The sequence below is a fragment of the Podarcis tiliguerta genome (assembly GCF_965153285.1).
Source record: "Podarcis tiliguerta genome assembly, chromosome: 3".
Classification (NCBI taxonomy): domain Eukaryota; kingdom Metazoa; phylum Chordata; class Lepidosauria; order Squamata; family Lacertidae; genus Podarcis; species Podarcis tiliguerta.
The window spans coordinates 65644520-65666856 of NC_139536.1; the positions used below are offsets into that span (position 1 = coordinate 65644520).

The 22337-nt window shown below is 38.8% G+C and overlaps 1 protein-coding gene across 6 annotated transcripts in view; it reads left to right on the plus strand.

The window, feature by feature from the left end:
- Positions 1-22337, plus strand: part of TBC1D32 (TBC1 domain family member 32) — a 66759-nt gene that overhangs the window by 37285 nt on the left and 7137 nt on the right. For 3 of the 6 annotated variants that reach the window (XM_083435174.1, XM_083435175.1, XM_083435176.1), the window contains 8 exons: positions 2114-2236; positions 3671-3779; positions 4148-4241; positions 6519-6644; positions 9043-9126; positions 15379-15445; positions 20132-20247; positions 20695-20849. In XM_083435174.1, the coding sequence (XP_083291300.1) occupies positions 2114-2236; positions 3671-3779; positions 4148-4241; positions 6519-6644; positions 9043-9126; positions 15379-15445; positions 20132-20247; positions 20695-20849 (874 nt within the window). Of the gene's footprint in view, positions 1-2113; positions 2237-3670; positions 3780-4147; positions 4242-6518; positions 6645-9042; positions 9127-10977; positions 12508-15378; positions 15446-20131; positions 20248-20694; positions 20867-22337 lie in introns of those variants that run through there. The other 3 variants (XR_014509942.1, XR_014509943.1, XM_083435177.1) reach the window with 2 other exon arrangements.

Here is a 22337-nt window from a genome sequence, read left to right on the forward strand (position 1 = left end):
CTATGAGCACAAAAGAGCAATCAGGGCTTTTAGTCCTATACCAAGGGATAAAGTGGTGACCAGTAGCTATTTCACAAGTTATATAGAATATGTGCATCTGTTACGACCTCATGAATGTGCAGTATAATTCATGCAAAGGCATTTAGTGTGGATAACTTGGATAGAAAATGGTCTGGATTAGTGGGTTAAAATATTCTAGTTTTAATATCAATGGGTGCTTTTGTTTCCTTTGTTTGCTAGTAATATTCAAATTAAACTGTCAAAGACATGCCATGCAGAAAAGGGCATTTGTGTATGAAAAATTATTTTGATATCACACTGATTTTCTGAATGCATCATAATGTTTCTCCCCACACTGATTACTCATAAGTAATTCATAATAATCTTTTCATACTAAAAATGTTTTAGAATGACATGATCATCAGTAATGAAAATATGAATGCCTCTCTTTTGTCCTATAAATCTTTATGAAAGCATTAAATGTCTCAGTATTGATTTTATTAATCTCTCTGTATCACTTCTTGAAATATACTAACGAATGAATGCTTGTCCTGAAGATTATGGAGAATAATTTTATGAATAAAACATTCAAGCAAATGAATAGGCTTTTGAAACTAAAAATAGGTATTACTACATTGCCTCTAGTAGCTTTGTTTTTCAGCAGCCGAATGAGAAAGAAAGCTGGGTCCACTGCAATATTGTGTTGGGCTCTTCTTCCACCTGTTCATGGAATGAAGCCTCTGGGTTACACGGCATGGATGAAATAAATTTGGACAAACCAGCCATGTAAAATTCAGTGCAATTATGTACATGTCTACTTAGGACTAAATCATATCGCCTACTCCCATGTAAATGGGTATAGGATCACAACACTGGGAAGGCAATTTTCTTTCATAAAGGGACCAAAGAGAGAGAGTTTTGGATTTGATATCCCGCCTTTCACTCCCCTTCAGGAGTCTCAAAGCGGCTAACATTCTCCTTTCCCTTCCTCCCCCACAACAAACACTCTGTGAGGTGAGTGGGGCTGAGAGACTTCAGAGAAGTGTGACTGGCCCAAGGTCACCCAGCAGCTGCATGTGGAGGAGCGGGGAAGTGAACCCGGTTCCCCAGATTACGAGTCCACCGCTCTTAACCACTACACAACACTGGTTGTTTCCATGTTAGCTTGCTTGCATTGTTGCCATCCTTGTTCATTCACTTTTTTTCAGAGAAAATGGCTGGCATTGTTGAGAAGTTGTTACTTCCTTACATTGTGCGCTCCCTTTTCTGGCAAAATTTCTGCTGATATTTTTGGTATATAAATTAAAACACAACTGCAGGACACAGCCTGTCTGGTGTGGACATCCCAAAGGGTATTCAGCACTCCTGTGCTTTTAGATACAAGCTTCCTAGTTTCAGGTTTTTGTTTTGCTTCTTTCTGTTTTGTGGAGCAGTGGGCTCACTGATGAATAGCCTGTACAGTGGTACCTCCGGTTGCAGACAGGATCCGTTCCGGAGCTCCGGTTGGATCCCGAGGTTTCCGCAACCGGAGGGACCGCTTCTGCACATGTGCACACGGCAAAAACCTAGAAATATACCTCCGGGTTTGCGTAACCAGAGGGACACGTAAGCCAAGGTACGACTGTAAATTGTTTCTATAAAGCCTTTCTACATTGTTCCCTTATCAGTTTCTGTTCCTGTTGCAGAAAGGAGCTTTGTATAGTAAAACAATGTTGTTGTATAAAAAATAGAAGAAAAAATAAAAGGAAGAACTGGTAATTAAAGCCCCTTCTCCCTGGAACAAAACTGACAATAAGAAATTGACAGTCAGTTTAGCAGTATTCAACAAGAAGCAGTAAAAAGGCAGTGTGCACATGCAAGAATATAATAGAAATACCTTGACTGTAGATAACAGTGTTGTTTCAAATGGTGTTCTAGGATAGGTCAGTGGTATTCTACATGCAAACCATGTGCTGTGTCCCAGGTTCCTAATTCTGCTTTGTATTACATCAGTTAGTTTGTTTCTTTTTTTAAAAAAAGAAGTCAACTCCAAAATATTTAAACTTGTGTAGTGCTGCTCTGCATTTCCCATAACTTGTAATGTTCTGATATTTCAAAATATTACATCCTGCAGGTTATTAAATGTGCTCTGCTGTGATCTAGATACACTTCTACTTTTAGAATCTCAGTATAAGGTATCAGAAGTGCTCTTAGATGCCCAAAGAGAAAATACCATCTACATTTCTGAAACTTCTCGGTAAGGAATATTCATTTAAAAAATGTACCACCCCACTCTATAGTTATGTGTAATCTTTAGGTAAAGGTAAAGGTACCCCTGCCCGTACGGGCCAGTCTTGCCAGACTCTAGGGTTGTGCGCTCATCTCACTCTATAGGCCGGGAGCCAGCGCTGTCCACAGACACTTCCGGGTCACGTGGCCAGCGTGACAAGCTGCATCTGGCGAGCCAGCGTAGCACACGGAACGCCGTTTACCTTCCCGCTGGTAAGCGGTCCCTATTTATCTACTTGCACCCGGGGGTGCTTTCGAACTGCTAGGTTGGCAGGCGCTGGGACCGAACGACGGGAGCGCACCCCGCTGCGGGGATTCAAACTGCCGACCATGCGATCTGCAAGTCCTAGGCGCTGAGGTTTTACCCACAGCGCCACCCGCGTCCCCGTGTAATCTTTACTTGGAGCTTTTCACAAAAACCCACAGCCTTACCCCCCAAAAGAAAAATATCAGTGTAGGAGGCAGCTCTGCAAATAATAATAATAATAATGTATGGCTTCATTGAGTTAAGGAATTTGGCATGAGACTCTTCCCCCCCATTTGTTGGGGATACAAAAATTATGGTATGGAAAGCATGAAAATGGGTTGTGTTTATTGTCCTCGTTGTTGTGCCACTTGAACTGTTCTTGGAAGTTTAGTCTGATGACTACATACAGTGGTACCTCTGGTTACGTACTTAATTCGTTCCGGAGGTCCGTTCTTAACCTGAAACTGTTCTTAACCTGAAGCACCACTTTAGCTAATGGGGCCTCCCACTGCTGTCGCACCGCCGCCGCACGATATCTGTTCTCATCCTGAAGCAAAATCCTTAACCCGAGGTACTATTTCTGGGTTAGTAGATTCTGTAACCTGAAGCATATGTAACCTGAAGCATATGTATCCCGAGGTACCACTGTATCGTTCTTTACTGCTCTGGTGCATAAAGCCACTAGGAAGCATGCATGAAGGGGTACAACCTACATGAGGCAGAATGAACATCCCTGATGTATTCACAATCTTTATTGACCTGGCAAGGATGGGAATAATTTGTAAGCTTGCTACTCCTTTGAAGTAACTATTTGTTAACCACAACCCATTTTTGGCTTCTGCGTTGTAATTTGATCTTGGGAAGTGTTGATATATTATCTCAAAAACCATTAGGGCTGGTCAGTGCACCATAAATAAATACTGAATGCCATAAAAAGAGTAGTTTATATTTTATTCTGGTCAGAAAAGACTAAGCAAAGCACACCTCTGAAATTCTACCTCTGAATTCCCCTGAATCCAGTGCCAGGATTTTGTTACCTTGTTCAAAACTGCAATTCAGTGTCCATGCTTGAAGTACTTTCTCAGTAACCTGGCTCTTGAGAACCATGAGACTCATGGCAATTTCCACATGCAATTCAATTTTGTTTTGTTGCAGAGACTTTATAATTGATGGCCTATCAGTAGAGAGAAACCATATTCTTGTTAGAATAAATCATGTTGGTGGACCAACGGAACGGATCTTGCCTCCAAGAATATTGCATAAGGTTGTAAACGTGCTTTTCAGTTTTCTTCACATTTAGCCTCTCTGGAGATAAGTGCTGCAGACTGAGATTTATTTATTATTTCTACCATTTATTTAGAGCTGATTATTCCATTGAACCTCTGCTGACTAACTGCGGCTACTGCCCTTTGAGTGGGCTAAAAAGAGTTGTTCTGTGTAATCATCCTGACTCATTACACTGATAGCATTAAAGTACAGTGTCAAGTGCACTATGTTTTATATGTAGGTAATGCATGAAATATCTGAAGATTACCTGTATGTACAGAGTGCAGGGTCTTCAAATGACAGAATGAAATAGACAAACCATCAGTAAGTTATAACATCACTTTATTATTGGTGGTTCTCCCTTAGGGTGATGATCCATATCCTTGGCCCATGTTTTCGTCATATCCTTTACCAACATGCTATCTTGCTGAATTTCCAAGAAAAACTGACACAAGGCAAGGTATAATATGTTAGTTTACTGGAGTGATGTATGTGAAAAGCACAAATATGTATTTTAGATTAATTTATGGTTATGTGTTAGTCTGTGCATAAATTTTGTTTTGTTTTGAGGAACCTTTTTGAAAGGCTCACGAGGGTAAAGAATATGAGCTGAACATATCTGTATGGCAGCTGGAGTTTACCATATTCCTTTGTGATAGTTGTTTCCTATTTGTATCTCTTGATTTTCTGTTTGCATTGCTTGGTTTGTATTTTATCATTGAGATGCAATATGGATCTGTATTTATTCACATTTGAATCATAAGGTGTTGTCACAGAGAGGGTAGCTCCAAGCAAAATCCCTTGTGAAAGCGAGAACACAGTAGGTGCAGATATTTATGTCCAGGCAAACAGTACAATAACGGCATGCATTTCAAACACTTAAGGCTCTTTAGAGGATAAAATAAAAATCTTCGTGGAGCTTAACTCTACAAATCAAGGAATTTTACTGAATGTACCCCATGTCCCATAGGCAGCATTTATTCCCCAAAGAAGAGTCTTACACATTCAAAACCTGCCGGGATTGCATGGTTTATCTGTGTCTACCGTGCTTTTCCCTTTCAATTCTAAGATGCACACATTATCCATTAGGCTTAACGTTTTTGTTAATATACATGTATATTACCAAGTGTTAAATTGAACACAGGATGACTTTACACTTGTTCCTTGAATTTAATACAAACACAGCAGGGTTTTTATAATAAAAGCAATCGGATACTGGGACTCAATTCCTTTACGTATGAAAATCAAACTGAGGGAAAACAGAATATGGGAACAAATTAGTTTTCCCCTCCCACCTGATACCTATAAAGGAAACTCAGTTTTGTTCTAGAAAACCTTTCCCTACTCTAGTACTTTCTGCCTGGGGTTGAATTAGGCTGTCAAAGTGAGGCAACTGCCTCAGGTGACAGTAGATTATAATCCTATACTTTGCTTAAGCAGCCACGTTTCTTGGTGTGGCCCTGAATTGAATCTTTCTCCTAACAGACACAGTCTTAAGTTTTCTAAGTTATTCTTGTTAAGTACTTTCCAGTCTTCTACATTATTGCCACCTTTCATTCTCATAAAAGGAAAGGGCAATCATGTAGAGTCAAAAAGTGGGATTCTGAGAAGCATGATAAGACATATAGAATACCTTACACTTACAAATAGATATAAACAAAAGGTGTTGAAAGTAGGAAATGAATACCTATTCCTCCTTGGGAGTGGGAACAAGTCAGGATCATACAGGGAGAAAGGGCCAGAGGAGTTTCATCATCACCAACGATCTAATCTGCGTAAGAAGCTTCTTTTTCCCTGTGCCTGGCTACATGAAGTGAACATTAGATGAAGAACTAAATTAGGCTTGTGCCAGTGAGGGCCTTTGAGAAATGAAGCCTTTTGGTGTAATTACTTGGCATTTGAATGTGCATATGGAATAGATTGAAAGAATTGTACTAGTTGAGCAGCTTCGTGAAATACTCTGGGTTGGTCAAATGAATTCCAGTGACGGGAAAACAATTTAAGTATAAATTATTAAAGTCCAAACACTATTTTAAAATGCATTTTATGCGGTGAAAGAAACAGAAAGCAAATATTTTCTATTTAATAAAAAAAGGCTAACGGCATTTGCAAGTGATGATTTCATTTAGGAAGTTGAATATTAACTAGGATACTAAAATGCTGAAATGAAGCAGCAATAACAAGTATCTTAAAGAACCAAAGTTTCTAAAGTCTGACTACAGAAATGTTTTATTGTGTATACCTAAAATGAATTTAGGCAATTTTAAAGCTTAGAAACAGGTACGATATTGCACAAACAAGAACTTGGTAGAGGATGATAGCAGGGAGAAATTATCTTGATCACTTTGATATTTACAATTAAGAAATTCACTGAAAGCTTCTTGAAGGCTCATAAAGAGCCATTTCTAAGCACCTGTTTGTAAAAAGCAGGACTTTTAATTTCAGGAAAATGCTGTTACTATGGTAATATTTAGTAATTCTAATACTGCATGAAGTTTAAATAGGCAGAGCAGCCAGGTGGGAGGGAGTGCCTCCCAGCCCCCATCTGCTGTTTGAGCCAAGCAACTCACCTTCACAGTCCAGTCCTCTTATGACCTGTGAACATCTTTTTGTATTTTCTTGTATAGGAGCTTTATTGGTTTGAGGCAGACTTACTAAGTTCTTCACTGATTGCTGTGGTCATTTAGACAAAAGTAAAACCATAGCTTTCATAGCAATATTTTCATCTTCGTTTTAGATGGCGATGCTAGCAAGCTTGCATGTGCTTTAAATAATCCAGAGAAACCACTGGAATTGATTGAAAATATTCAAAGACAGTTTTGTGAAATCATGGAAAACAAACCTACTGTTATGAGTGGAACCAGTAAGTATAATTATTTTTAAAGGGAAACTGCTTATCCTTGCTACGTTATATTGATGATTCTTTATAGTGAGGTATGATTGAGGACTGTCAAAGGGGAAGACATGCCATTTAAACCAGTTTGCATTATATGTTGCTATGTCCTAAATTATGGTGCTGGAGGAGACTCTTGAGAGTCCCATGGACTGCAAGAAGATCAAACCTATCCATTCTTAAGGAAATCAGCCCTGAGTGCTCACTGGAAGGACAGATCGTGAAGCTGAGCCTCCAATACTTTGGCCACCTCATGAGAAGAGAAGAAAAGACCCTGATGTTGGAAAAGATGGAGGGCACAAGGAGAAGGGGACAACAGAGGATGAGATAGTGTTCTCGATAGTGTTCTCGAAGCTACCATCATGCTGTGGTCCATGGGGTCACGAAGAATCGGACACGACTAAATGATTAAACAACAACAAAATGTCCCAAATTGGTTGGAATATGCCTGTCTCAAGCGACAATTGAGGTGAAGTCAAACTGTTGCTGGGTTGTAGCGCTTGCTGTGGCTGTAGAGACGGATGTGGGAGAGACATGTTTTGTTGCATCTGGGGCAGATGAAGGCATCCAGTTGCGCTGCAGCAGATGCACCATGGCGTTTCTTCTCTCTGCACTCCTCCCACGGTTATTTTTCCTCTGCTCTATGGGGAGCTGGCTTCCAGCACCAGGCCCATTGGTAGACCAACTCTGTGTTCCAAAGATGTCTGCAAATGTGACATGAAGCCTGGCAACATCAACTACGCCAGACCGGAATCCCTTGCAGACAACTTCAGTGCCTGGAGACGTCATGTATCCATAGCAGTATATCCTAAACATTCCTCTAAGAATCCCTGAGAGAGTTACTCCAAATGAATTACTACATCAGAATTATACATTATTTAGGCAATGGTTTCCCAAAGTGGTTGATATTGATGTGAATGTGCAGGGGCTGAATAAAAGATATAGAATTCAAAGTAGGTCAGAAACGGCCTAGGGGTGGAAAAGATTGCCACAAGGGACAGTGTGGAAATGCAACGAGCTTCAGGAATAAAGAACATTAATATGTACAGAGTGCATCTCCCTTGCCAGTGAGGAGCCTCTGTATTTAATTGATGATTTTACAATGTGACAGCATTCCTTACCCCCCCCCCCATTTTATGATTCCTAGTAATGGTGATTGGTTGATTATACATTGATATTTCTGAATGTCATTTCATTTACATGTCTAAGAATTTGGGTTGGGGGGTCAATGACAACTTTATAAGCTCGTCAAGGGGTCAGTGAACTCAGATGTTGGTGAAAGCCTGCTCTAGGCAAACCTGTGTTTGCAAAGATCACTTTGGGAACTATCCATGAAAGAATGAAAAACAATCGTACTCAAATATGCTGTGTGCATAGAACATAGAACTCTTCTCCCTTTTAGGGCTTTCTTACTCATTTAAATGAGTAAGACAAGTGCAAAAGACTTCCATGGAGAGCTTGGAAAGTTTCCTGCTGAGATGCAAAAGGAAGCAGGTAGCTGTGTTGGAACGCCTTTTGCACAAAGGAGGACAGAAACTCTTAAAGTGCATTGACCTTTACTGCAAGATGAAGGCCAAACTTCCCTCCTCAGAACCTCTATATAGAAGAATGTAGGCAGTGCAATCTAATTACAGCTAATTTTCTTTATGTTGAAACTGTCTAACAAATTCCGAAGTAATCCTCAGAGGATCCAAGGATAACAAACGATTCCCTTTCAGTTTACACTGAATAGATTGTCAGAGAAGCCATTAAAATTTTAATTTAAACCAGGAATGTTGTTATGAATACAAAAACAGAATGCCTGTTTTGAATTATTTTTGCCATGCTTTTGTGAATAAACATGCGGTCGTATAGACAGCTTTAGGCTGCAATCTTGTAACGCACTTACCTGGGGGTAAGCCTCTTTGAACCCAGTGAGACTTTCTTCTAACTGCATATGTAGTAGAGTGCATTGTTAGTTGCCTGTAGGCTTTCATTTTGGTTCATTTTCTACTCACTGTTGTGCTGTGGTCAGAGTATTGGCCTATATCAGAGGGACTAAGATTCAGTCCACACTCAGCCATAAAGCTCACTGGGTGCCCTTGAGCCACTCACTGTCTTTCAGCCTATCCTCTCCCGCAGGGTGATCGAGAGGATAAAATGGAGTGGAGCAAGCTACATATGCCACCTTTGGTTCTGTGGAGGAAAGGCAGGGTATAAGGGAAACAAAGAAATTGGTTGATATAGTTCGGCATTTTTAAATATATATATATATATTTATTTTATTGTTACAAAATTGTGCACACGCAAATCACAAAACATGACATGATTTCTTTTTTAAAGGAAATTTTGTGGCATTGATGCATTAATCATTTTGGTTTTATTTCAGATTTGGCAGAATTAATGGAAATGTTTGTCTTGCATCTTTCTGAAACGCCATCAGAATGTTACTTCACCAGCAGAGAATGTGAAGGTAATTTACTTCTCTCATGCTGTTTTTTCTGGCTTGCAATGGTCAACTGAAAGGTAACTGCCACACTTCTGGCTTCTGAGCCCCTCTCAGTGGCCCTGAGTGGGATAGGTCGAAATAGCAGGCTCCTTTCTCTTGATCTGGTTTGACCCAGCTGACCTTCAGTTTTTGACTGAAAAAGAAAAGCAGTCTATAATTATAATTAATACATTATAATAGGAGGATGGCAGATCTTGGCATTTTATGACGTAGTGATGAGGTTTTCACCTTTCTCATAGCAACATGCATAGGTTGTAGAATATTGAGTTTACTATTTTATTCTAAAGTGAGTATTTGTCACAGCATACAGTTGGTGGCAGAGGGACAAAGGACAGAATTCATAGACATAAGGGTTCCTTGGTGGGGCTGCCCTAGGGCCTTGGCTGTGGCTCTGGGGACTGAGGCTGGCCTCTTTGCAGCCATGTGGGTGAGCAACCACTGGGATGACCTACAGTGAGGTGGGCCATTCCCTAATTCCTGACAACATCAGGCAGAAGTCAGGCCACCCAATACCAAGATCCTTGCTGCCATGCCACAACAATCTCCATTATCAATAAAAAATTGTGGCCATATTTCCCCCAGCCATTGACTTTGTGTGTGATCTTTGGTCCAGTACGCTTGCACTCTGTGTCTGGGGTACATTAGCTGGCTTTTGCAGAGTCACTTTGACCCTGTCACCTCATTTTTGAAAAAAAAAATGTTTTCTTATACCTTTCCAATAGGCATAAATCTGACATAAAGCACACACGATTTCACTAAAATAAGGAGGATCCCTCTGAAATACCACATAGCTATTTACATCTCATTATGGTTCAATAGTAGCTGGAACATGATTTTTTTAATTGGGTGCTTCTGTAGTGCATTTTATTCCACCTATCAATGGAAATTAAAATGTTTTAAAAATTAAATATAATTTTGTATTTGCAACTTATTCCTTTGACACTTTTGTTACACTATGGCTCCCTGTTTGTCTTCTCCTCTGTATTGAGCTCTTGAGTCATATACTGGAATAAACCACAGAGAATCATCAAGCATAAGAAATCTGATGTAAGGTTGTTTGGTATCCCAAATTATTTGTAAAGGGAGCAGATGGATTTGAGTTTTAATAAGCCAGCAGACTACTTAGTGCAGCCCCTCTACACACACACACACACACACACACACACACACACACACACACACCTTGGCTAGGCTTTGATCAACAGGGAGTATAACAATAGTTTAGCCTGGCTTTTTAATGAATAGAATCAATGTGTTATATGAAAGTAGTTTCAGGACAATGCATTGATATTCAGTGTTATCATGTTTCTGGAAATGAGAAATTGATTATCTTAAACTACAGCAGCTTTCTAAACCCTTGGGTAGTTGAAATTAGAATAACACAATTCATCCAGCTGTTGTGAAATCCCTCAGGATTTCAATCCATTATAAAATTTGCAAATCTGGAAAAATCAAATTAGTTTCGGTTAGCGTTTTAAAGATGAGGGAGAATAATAAGCTAATATATTGACATTTATACAGTTGCAGGGCTTTAAAAAATTGTAATAAACAATAGCAACACTTAACTCTATATTGCCTGTCTGTTGGCTTATGTGGAAGATGCGCTTAAAGTTAAAGCTTCTATGAAAAAAGACTTCTGGAAATCCAGCCTCTGTCTTTCATATAATATATGGATGACTTATGAATATGATCCATGCATGCAGCTATATATAACTTTAAATATCACTCCTGAGCTCAAACCACCACAACAAAACTGACACTAGATATTTTTAAAATCTTTCCTCTTTGTTTCTCTTTTCCATCGCCATATGGCAGCCTGCTGGCCCTAGAGGTGGTACTTGGAGTACTTGCTAGTCCTGACAGCAATGTTCGCATCAGATCATCTGCTATAAATTAAGATGCTAAGGTAGTAAACTCGCCATTTTCCAGCTACATTTGTGAAACCCCAGATTTAAGTCTACTCATAAGATAACATTTGGAGTGGCAAACCTATTTTTGGGCTGTGCTTTTTGGGCCCCTCTGCAAGATTTAATATTTTTCTGCAGAAAATTAGCATGGTGAAGACAAAACTCATTTTAGGATCCGTCTCACAGGCATCCTAAATGTCTCCGGATTGGGTTTTTTAAATATTAGTTTTGGTATGGAGTAATAGTCAGACATGTTGGCCATGTCTTTCAAGCATAGGTTTGAAATCTTATTTCTTATTAAAGGATCTCTAAAAGTGGGACAATGAAAATCATTTCCTGCCCATCATTAATGGTTGACCCTACTTGGCTAGATTGTCCTGAGATAAGACTAAACATTATAACCTCACTCGTGTGTGTGTGTATTAAAAGCAACCTTTGACCTTTTTTCTGGAAAATATCTCCTCTCATCCCTCCCTTCCATGTAGTTCTTGCCCATAGTTTGGCAATGAAGTGAAAGTGGACAAAGCTTCCCTTTTAATTGGAGAGCATAGCAAACATTACAAATTGGGCTGCATGTTCCATTTGGGATTTGGCTATTAAAAGAACATTTCTTACTTTGTTGTCTTCCACGGGTTTTTTATTTTCATGCTTGCCATTTGATTACATGGGGTTACTGAGCTCTATAAAACTAAGACTGCACTTCTGCTGCTCACATTTTATTTTTTTTCCCCTTCAAAACTCTGAGGAGTACTTTGTTAATAGAGAAACAATTCCAGCTGAAGAGAGTCTTTAAAATTCTGGCAAATGTAATGTCATTTTAGAAATAAGTAGCTGTATATATTTCGAGCTGAACACGTCTCATGTAATTAGAATTAGGACAGATCATACACATTATTTTGCATCTCCTTTCAAGGTAGCAATAAAAGCTGAAAATCCTGGAACACGGATTGCACTTTTAAAAATTGACCTTTATGTTTTGAAATTGCTTTATTCTTACCAGTAGTAATTTAGCATGAGGACAGGATTGCTCATCTGCTAGATGGTATCTAAGGATGCAAGTGCAAATAATTATTTTATTATGTGTAGATTTGTAAGAGATTGGAATTTTGTGTTCTAGGAAAGAAGATTATTCATTGTTATCTTTTTTTAGTTTTCTTGACCTTTATGAAAGGCATTTAACTTCTAAACTGAATTGTGTTCTAGCTGCTGTTTTCAGCCACTGTTACCATATTTCTTTTGAGTTTTAGTTTTATGTTGGATTTTATTTTTTATTTTTTCTATCATACTCTGTAAGCCAGCATGAGAGCCATCCAGATTCCTCTTGATGGGATAAACATAAAGATAAGGCCTTCTTTAGGTTCTGCGTATCCTCACTCTTGCAGTTAAGGTCTCCTCTCTCTTTCTACCATGCACTGTTTTGGGATTTCTCCCAATCCTCTGGAGCATATGGGGGGGGGGCACAGGGGATGAGAAGGGGAAAGGTCCCATTGCACTGGTAGGAATCCTTAAGTTAGCTTCTGCTAGTACATTAGGGTGATTGGTTACAGCCTCTGGGTCCAAGTGGCTTCAGGGAGAGAGACCCATTGCCTGTCCAGGTCGTTCTTATTTCAGTAGCTACAGTATGGAGGTGGAAGAGAAGCAGTTGCTCAAGCAGCTTCATTCTATGCAAAAAGAGAGCTGGATGGATTATGCCAAAATGACAAAATTGAACGGGAATGGGAAGATTAGACACCAAGAGGACCAAAAAAAAATTAGAAATGAATGGATTAACTTTATAGAATATATGAAGGAGCATTGCAAACATTTAAAAACGTTAGCAGGCTTGGATTAGCACTTGTAATATAATTTGATAAAGGGTATTGAAAAGGCAGACTTAATAGATTAGATAAAAGTACTTAGTCACAGAAAAGAGAAGAGATAATTATTGGAAACAGGGGAGAGGAGTGGGGGGAAGTCTGGGGGTTGGAAGAACCCCTATAAAGATAGTGAATTTGTTATGGATTAATGCAATTAATATTGTATGCAAAAAGAAGTTGTGCTTCTTGGATGTCAAGAATAGCACCCTGTTAACACTAAGAAGAGGAAGTCACATTCCTTTTGGGAAAATTGACACCAACACTTGTAATTATCAATGTTAATGGCATCCAACTAGTAGAAACGTTTTTTGGTATTGTTTAATAGACTATTAAATTGTTATTTTAGAATCTAAATTTGATAGAAAACCTAAGAACTGCACACAATAGATCTGATTTTAAAAATGGTGTATGGTGGTGGGGAGGCTGCCTTATTCTTCTTAGAAGCCGGTGAATTCTGAATTAAGGATGTGTTATGAAAAACAAAAATGGTCAATATTGTTAAACTACTTCAGCACAAGTTCTCAGCATGACTGTATCTGGAATTCTGACAGTCAGCATATATTGAAATTAAATATGAATTGTGATACATCCAATTGAATGTTTGATTTCTTTAAAAAATGAATTACACATGTTCTGTGCAATTTTTATTTCTCTTTGAACTGTGAGGTGTACTTAAATCTTTTCCCTGAATTTGGCATCTTGGGAGCTGCTGCCATAGCATATTTTATTCATTCTGCTTAACAACTATAGCAGTTTCACCTCTTTGTCTGATTGACAGTTCAGAGATAGTCTGCCTTTTGTTAAGGGGAAAATGGTTTTCTTATTGAGAAAATTGATCCTTTGATGCTTTTGTTCTGAAAGCCACATTATTTCAAGACATTTTTAATAAAATGGGTTTCACATTGATTTTGGGGGAAATTAAATAATGTATCTTGGAATAAACAAGGTACATTTAGTGCATCATTACAATTGCAGGTTTCGTGCCTCCTCCCCTTCCCTGTAGAGGTGTTGAGCTCCTAATGTATTGAATAAAGTACAAAGAAAGACTTGTAGGCCCACTTTTTTTATAAACAGCAGATGAAAATATTGTTAGCCTGGAAAAATCTAAGAACTACCGCACCAGGCCAATGCTTCACTCATTGGTTAATATTAAGTGTACTTCAATTGTGAAGAGTTCTGCAAGCCATTTTAAAATCTGCACTGAAAGAGTTGCTACAAATATCTTCTGAATAGGAAAACATAGCTATAATGACAACCCAGCCACAATTTTGCACATTAATTTATGTCATGAATAGATACATATATATATATATAAGAGACTGTGAAACAGGATAATCTGTTCGTTCATTTTGATTATAGTGAATTAGGCTATTGTTTTTACTGGATGCTACCCATACTTGGCAAAAGGCTGAGTTGAGTCAAATATTGGAGAAGAGCACTTGATGTCAAGTTCTGTCTGCGGGATAAGTGCTTAGAGCAACAGTGTTGGGAGTGGTTAGTAGTTATAGAAGACAAATCACAAAATCCAAAGCCCTCTGGGAATGCACTGTCAGGACAGAAGGTGGTGTGATGGTGTTGTTCCCCATTTTCTCTCTCCTCCTATTGGCTTTTAGTTTTTTCCCCCAAGAATTTGAATAGGGAAAAGAAGGACACCAGCGAAAGGGTCGGCATTCTTTCCCGACGGTTTCAGAGTGAAAGGGCTTTGAATTCAAGCAGATCCAAAGACACCACTTAAATCCACCCGCAAAATGCTCTCTTTTGCCCTCTTCTCTGTGGGGAAGTAGTAGCTATGGATCTTTTCATAGCAACCTGGATGAAGCTTCTTCAGAGCCCATAGAGAAGGCGAGATTCATCTGCAAAATCCTATGGTTCCTGGAACTCCATCGCAACACCCATAGGATTGTGCATAAGTACTACAGACAGTATTTAGGCAAGGTGCCACTTTGACAGTTTTATGAAGTTGTAAGGGGTGATAAACCATAAGCTGACAGTTAGTTATATCTGTCATAAAATGGAAGCTTGTAGAGTTCAGTTGTTAAAAGTAAGGCCATAGATAGTCCACAATGTTGTCTTATTGTAACTATAATAACTATTATTTATTGCTTTCACTAAATTCACTGTATTATGGATTGCCACCAAACTTCATCTTTTAAACAGTTCTTAGAAATTCAGATTAAAATGGTTAAACACTTATTTTTATAATTTTTTTTTTTAAAATGTCCAGTAGCACCTTAGAGACCAACTCAGTTTGTTCTGGGTATAAGCTTTTGTGTGCATGCACACTTCTTCAGACACCACACAAAAGCTTATACCCAGAACAAACTTAGTTAGTCTCTAAGGTGCTACTGGACAATTTTAATTTTTATTTATTTATTTATTTATTTTGACTGCGTCAGACCAACACTGCTACCTACCTGGACTTATTTTTATGTGGCTTTTTCTTTTCTTTGCAGCTGATGCAAATGTTGAGATCAGAACTCTTTCATCTGTACAGCAGCTTGGCATTAAAATGACAATCAGGTACATTACGTCAAAACATTTCACTTAGGTATTTATAAAATGTTCATTTTTAATTTGTTATGACTTGAATGCTATTGAAACCATCCATTCGACATAATACAACATTTAAATTGAACAATTTTATGGTGAAAATCATTATTGTAACGTGAATGGCTTGGAACCACAGAACTGCGCACAGTTTCTCTCACTGCTACCAGCACCTTCCAGACCAGATACATCACCAAAATATTGTAATGTTCCATGAATCAATGGCCGAGCAAGCTCTTCCTCCTCTCACTGATCCTACGGTAGAGCTATTGCTACTTCCCAATCCCTGTTGGCTCACTGCATCCATTGTGGGGGGTCCATAGACTTTTTTCTCCTTCCCCCCCCCACACCCCTCATTGCAGCCAACAGAAGGGAATTAACTACACCAGACTCATCAATGTAGCAAAATTATGCACATCAGCATGCATCACCAGGAACCAGATGATTACATCTCTCCACCAACCACACTAGCACTCAAAAAACTCATTCTAGTGTGATTATGAATGTATGGCAATGCACAAACATACCCTAGTTTTTGGTAGTACTGGTAACCCCAAATTTATAATCTCTGTAAAATTATATGTGTTGGACTATATTCTAGTGGCTGATCTGAAATTGTAACAAAACAAAACAAAACCGATTGATTGAACTATATCAGATCCTCCATTGCCCATGAAACACTGGGCAACCCCTCAGTGTTTCAGTGGCAGCAGAACATCTATGTCTGTGGAGCTTTCTGTGGGTGACCTGCAGCAGTGTAAGGGCTGGTTTGCTGGCGGGCTTCTCTCCCCACCGGCAGAACAGCACCTACATCACTTTAAGTGACCTCTTAGCCAGCTTTGTCTCCCTTTGGGTGTTCTCCATAAAGCATCTTAGAAATACGGTAGATGGGGCTATAGTGTGCTGAAACAACACCAGACCAAGTTAAGTAGGGATACTTTAATGTTATCAAAACAAAACAATACTCATTATCAAAGATGTACTAAAATTAGTGCCCCATTGCAAATGGAATACTCCATTTTTGCATAATTGGTTATTTTTGTGTCTGCCAATAACAAGCTTTCAGGTCTAAGTAGTACCCGTCTTAGAATGGATTCATTAGGCTTTTTTCTTTATTTTTACCTTTTTATGCCGACTGATCAGTTGTGCTGTATAAATGATGGCTTTGCGTTTTCTCTTTGGGCTGCATCCAGTTCCCCTCTGGGGATCCTGCTCGGAAGCCATGCACCTGCTGTAAACTGGACAGAGTTTACAGTATTTTCTTAGTAATCCTCACAAGACGACCTGTATAAAATAGACCAGTGTCCCACACTGGAATGACCTCCCCTTACAGATATGACAGGAACCTACAGCGCAGATGTTCTGCTGCTGGTAAAAACTTTTCATTTGATATGGGCGTTCCTGGACTCTAATCCTTAGAACCAGCTTTACTGAACTCTAGATAGTTTGCTTTATGTTTTATTGTACTATATTTATTTGTCATTTTTTTATCTTGAAAAGTTGTCAGTAATTTTTAAAGAAATAAATATTCCATTATTGCCATTGAAAAGGAGGGCAGGCTGAGGTGAAGAGTTAAAGGCTCGCCTAAGACACCCCAGTGACTTCATAGCTGAGATTTATAATGAATACTGATGTTCTTACCAGTATATAATTCCTGGTATGGTTTGTATGTTTTTCATTCCTTTAAGTAAGTTTGAATTGTATATTTCAACATAATTACCATAATTGTTGTTTTCAGAATAGATTTGATAAAGGTCATTTAGCTTGTCCTTCAAAACTAGGAATGTGCTTTTATTCTTTTTTGTTCCACTGAAGGGATTAATAATGGTGTTCAGGCACATTGAATGTAATTTATTTGAGGTTGGTTATTTGCTCTACCCTGGAGGCCTAGTGCAGGTTAAAAAATATATAACCAGATTACACAAAAAGAAAAGTGCTTGATTACTACTATGATAAAATAAACCCCCTAACTGAATACAAAAATCATGTTTTGTTTTGTCTTGAAACCAGTTAACAATTTGAATTAACCCGGTGCACCAAAGGCCACCCCAAACTAGAGAGTGCTTCTAGATGATTAGGTTCTGACTAGCAGACATCTCAGGAGTGAGAATTTTATAATTGTATGACTTCTACTGAGAAGGTCTATCTAAAGGTCCTTGTTGGTCACAGTAGGAGCAATAGTGAAATAGAAGAACATTCTTGGTTATTTTACAATATAAGCTTAGGAACTTTGCAAGACCCTTGTGGCATCTTTATGACATTAGGTGATTGACAGGTGGGTGGATCTACCCTGCTCTATATTGTCCTGCCAAGCCTTTGAAATGTGCTGGGTTGGTCCTTCTGACAGTACCACCAAAAATGTAATTAGAGGCTTCTCAGCGCTGGTTCCATCAGTTAAGGAATGTCCCTCTCTCCAAGACTGAGCTGATGCCATTCATTTTCAGCGCCAGCTGAATTGCTTTCTCTTCCATCATGCTTTCTAAATATCTCTCTGTAGTCACACAGTTACAGAGAGTAGGTATAGGCAACCATATGGGTTTACTTTGATGATTTTAACAGTATTTTAGTGCTTTATCATATTGTAACTTTTTTGTAATTCACCCTGAGATAAGTTGTGACGAAGGGCAGGACATAAATAAGTTCACACCAGGCTTTAGGAGTGAGAGTAGCTCATTCGGTAGAGCATGAGACTATTAATCTCAGGATCGTGGGTTTGAGCTCCACATTGGGCAAAATATTCCTGCATTGCAGGGAATTGGACTAGATGACCCTCATGTTCCCTTCCAACGCTACAGTTCTTTGAATCTGTGGTCACCTTGATTCATTAAATCAGCCAGGCCTCTGCCCTTTAGGGCTTTTAAAGTCATGAACAACAGTGTGAATTCTACATGGTAAGGTAACAGGAAGCCATTGCTTCCCTCAAGCCATTCCTCATAGGAAGTGCAGTAACAGGAGTATCAGATATTTTAAAAACATCTTTATAATACATACTATTATTTTTGTAGTAAGCTGTTCTAGTATGAGTAACCAAGCTCTGAACACTATATTTTTACCAAAATACTATAAACAGATGCTTCAATAATTCCATATTAATTCAACTGAGACCTAGTAATCTTCTTCCTTGCTCTTGAACCACTAATGTTTCATTCATTTATTTAAACTATCAACATATTTCCATTGTATATGCTTTATTTGATCTTCCTAGAATGAATAATAATCTAAATCAACATAATGTGCATTTTAAAGCTGACTTAAGCTGTGAACAGTGGGGTGCAAATGGAAGCCTGAAGCAAAGCAGAATGCTTTGTGGAAGAATTTAATAAGTTTTTATACTAAAAATGTCTAGTATCAATGGATATGCATATGTGTGTGTGTGTGTGTGTGTGCAAGAGAGTGAGATGGCTACACACACTTGTGATCACATGCACTGCTGGTATGCAGCTTTCAGGAGGTTGTTCAAGGTTAACTGCAGCCCTGAGGCCCAGAAAGGTTAGCCATTCTTGCTCTATATTTTTTATATAAAAATATAAATACACGCCACACCTATGCTTTCACTAGGCTGGCACATATTATAGTTGTAGGGCAGCCCATTTGTTTTAACATTTTAAATGTGCAAATGCTTATACAATACTGTTGTGCCATTATTTCTGTTCTATTTGCTACCTTGCCTTGATGAGAAGACACTCACACAATTTTAAAAAGGCAAATAGGATTTGCAAGGAGATGCAGATAGATAGTCATGGAAAGTACCAGGTACAGGTTCAAAACTTCTGTTTTGCTTATTTTTATGTTGCACATTACGTTCCTCTTATGCATCCTGGCCTTGCTGTAACGGCGCCAGTTGTGGTTGGGAACATGTAATCTGATGTGTATTTAATATACTTTTTTGTACCTTCCTGCACCTAGCTTGAGGCTTCACACCCAGCTCCTATGTCCCCAGCAAAACCACCAACAACTTTTGTTGGAGCTGGGCACAGCAATCTGAGTAACTGCATCATTTTTTGCATGCAGTTTTTGCATCATTTTTTGCATGCAGTTGCAGCATCTATGACAGAAAGAGCCTAATTTTGTCAAATCAGTGCCTTAATCCATTAAATCCTACATTTCACACAGAAATTAACCAACGGTCTCATTTAAGTGGCAGAATGTGCTTTACTTGGAGAGAGAGGTAAGGCCAGGATTCAAAGAACCGTTAAACTAGTACCACGAACCCAAGGGGCTTTTGAGTGCTTTCTTTTGAAGACCAGCCATCTAAGCCACATGGAAAACTGTTTAATCTGGGAATGAGGGACTTTCATATGCAGTTTATGATGTGCCATGGGTGGTGGTGATGGAGTTCAGCTGTTTGAAGAAGGAGTCACAAATATTGTTGGGTTTGTATCAAGCCCTTCCATGAGCTCTCTGTATTCAGATTATTATTTTATGTGTAATGTTATGCATCTTAAATAAAGTAGCAAGGTTTAAAAGAAAGAAACAGCTGCAGACATGTTTTCCCAGTATAGATTGCCTATAAATATGATGTGGATTAAGGCTTCTGCCAATTGGCTACAAATCACTCACATTAATGTCTGGTGTGCTCTTTTCCGTAATGAAATAAGTAAATGAAAATGTGTATAGCTTCTAGTTAAGTTAATTTTTTTAAATTTTTTTTTGGTTTAGCTATGGTAAACATTTGAACCTGCTGAGAGAGAATGCCGAAGATGATCTATGCCATGTAATAATGCACTGTGAAAATTTTTTGAAACGACAACAGGCAGTTCTAAGGACATCGTTGCGTATCCTTTCTCATAATATAAACATCACCAAGTCTTTTGTCGGTATAACTGTCAAAATAATTTTTAAGATGCCTTCTTGAATTATTTAAGATGGCACCAAGATTTGTGCCATATAGGCAGGAACTTCATAACATTTTCCTTTCTCAACAGGCATATTTTCCAGAGCAGATGCTCTCCCATCTAAGTTTCTATTTCTGCCCAAAGTACAGTGCTTTCCCCACTTACTCCAGTGTAGAAAGCAGATCCACAGACATCCCACAGTTATAGATTTGCATTCACAATTGCAATGAAAGGGGTGTACTTTGTTCATAATGCATGTGAATACCCTTAAGTCTCTGGATTTGGTATCTAGGCCTGATCCTTTCCTAATAATGGTCTACTAATAGATGGCAGGGTTTTTCTGCATTTAACAACAAACCCTTGGATTTCCTGAACGTTTTCCTACAGGTGGTTTGCAGGGAGGATACGCCGGCTTTGATTGGTTTGCATCTTCTGTATTTCTAATAATGATGGGAGACCGGGAAAAAACATTAAATTTTCTCCACCAGTTCTCCCGTCTTCTTGTGTCAGCATTCCTTTGGATACCACGGCTGCACAGTTCTGTAAGACTTCAAAAAAGGTTTCATCTTGACAAGATTGCTCTGAACATTTTAAATGAAATTTAATATTTCCAAAGTTGTTTATAAACAGAACACAATGCAGTTACTTAAAGGTTTTTTTAACCAAATGTTTGCCCTGCAAAGTTTCTCTCAGAAAAATATGGATTTGACATCTGCTCAAATGGTTGTCTGGAACCAGGGAAAAAACAGGTAGACAGATAGAAGTGGTCGTGTTATTGAATTTTAAAGTGAGCCATAAAATTCACTTTATTAGTAGTGTTAAATTCTGTATGTAGGCAGATAGAACTATTGAATGGCCTTTTTATTATTATTGCTATGTGCAAGCTCATGCTTTAGATTATTAGCTTTTGTTTTATTATAAAATCATTAAATGATACAAAGTAGCAATTTTGGATAAGGGGGAAAAAAGTAAGCCAGCTTGCATTGTCACTGCTAGTCAGAGCCTCACTATTTTAGCATCTCAGATATTTATACAAGTTTCCTTTAACATAAATAATCACAGAATTAAATGAAAACTTGTATGTTTAATTTTTTACTCTCCTACTAACATAAACTTCCACATACTAGAAATCTGAGCAAACAGGGCAAGTGTGGCTCCCCACTTGAGACATGTCAGCACCCCAATATAATAAAGCCATATGACAAGAGGGACTAAGATTTGAAAAAGAGTTTAAGAAATAGTGTAGGGCATGATCAAGAAGTGCTACTCATGAACATTACGGACATGTGACAATTCCAAATCATATTCTGGAACTTCCTCGACGCAGTTGATGCCCGTTTGTTTCTAAGGCCATTAGAGGTCAAAGCAATGGTTCACATCTAGTAGGGAAGCCACAAGCCAAATCATATTGTTAACACTGGTAACAAAGCACTCAAATTAGCAGTTAAATGTCATAAACTCAGTTTAAGGCAAGCAGGCTGTCAGTCAATTCATGGAGTTTCTGGCAAGAACAGGCTTTTCTGTACACTACTTTTTAGAGATAGTAAACCTCCTTGCAAAAGGTAGGTCAGCAGAAAGACCCCAAGCAGTCCACTTGGGACCGAAATGCTTCTATTAGGCACCAAGGAATTCTGTGCATGCCAGGATTCCTTGAAGAGCCACAGCTCTTTCTAGTGTGCAGCTCTTGGTTTCCGTCATTAGTCCAGCATTAGAGGTGTGCTACAACACCTTCGACAACACTCCAAGGGATCCTGAAACACACATTTTGGAATGCGCAATGCAGCTGCTTGAAGACAGCCAAATGTCTGGCCCTGGCAAGGACTGTGACTAAGGCGCTTCTCCATTCATTTAAGAGGGACATGCAGTTTTTGCCAGTTCCACCATCCATCTGCAGCTCCCATCACTTATGTCCCATATTCCCGGGGGGGGGGGGGCAGCCTTCAGGACCAGATTATCAAGGGGGCTGTGGAGGGAAGGGGGAAGCAGGTAGTCCTTTCTTCCCATTGCTCCCAAAGCAATGGTAAATGTTA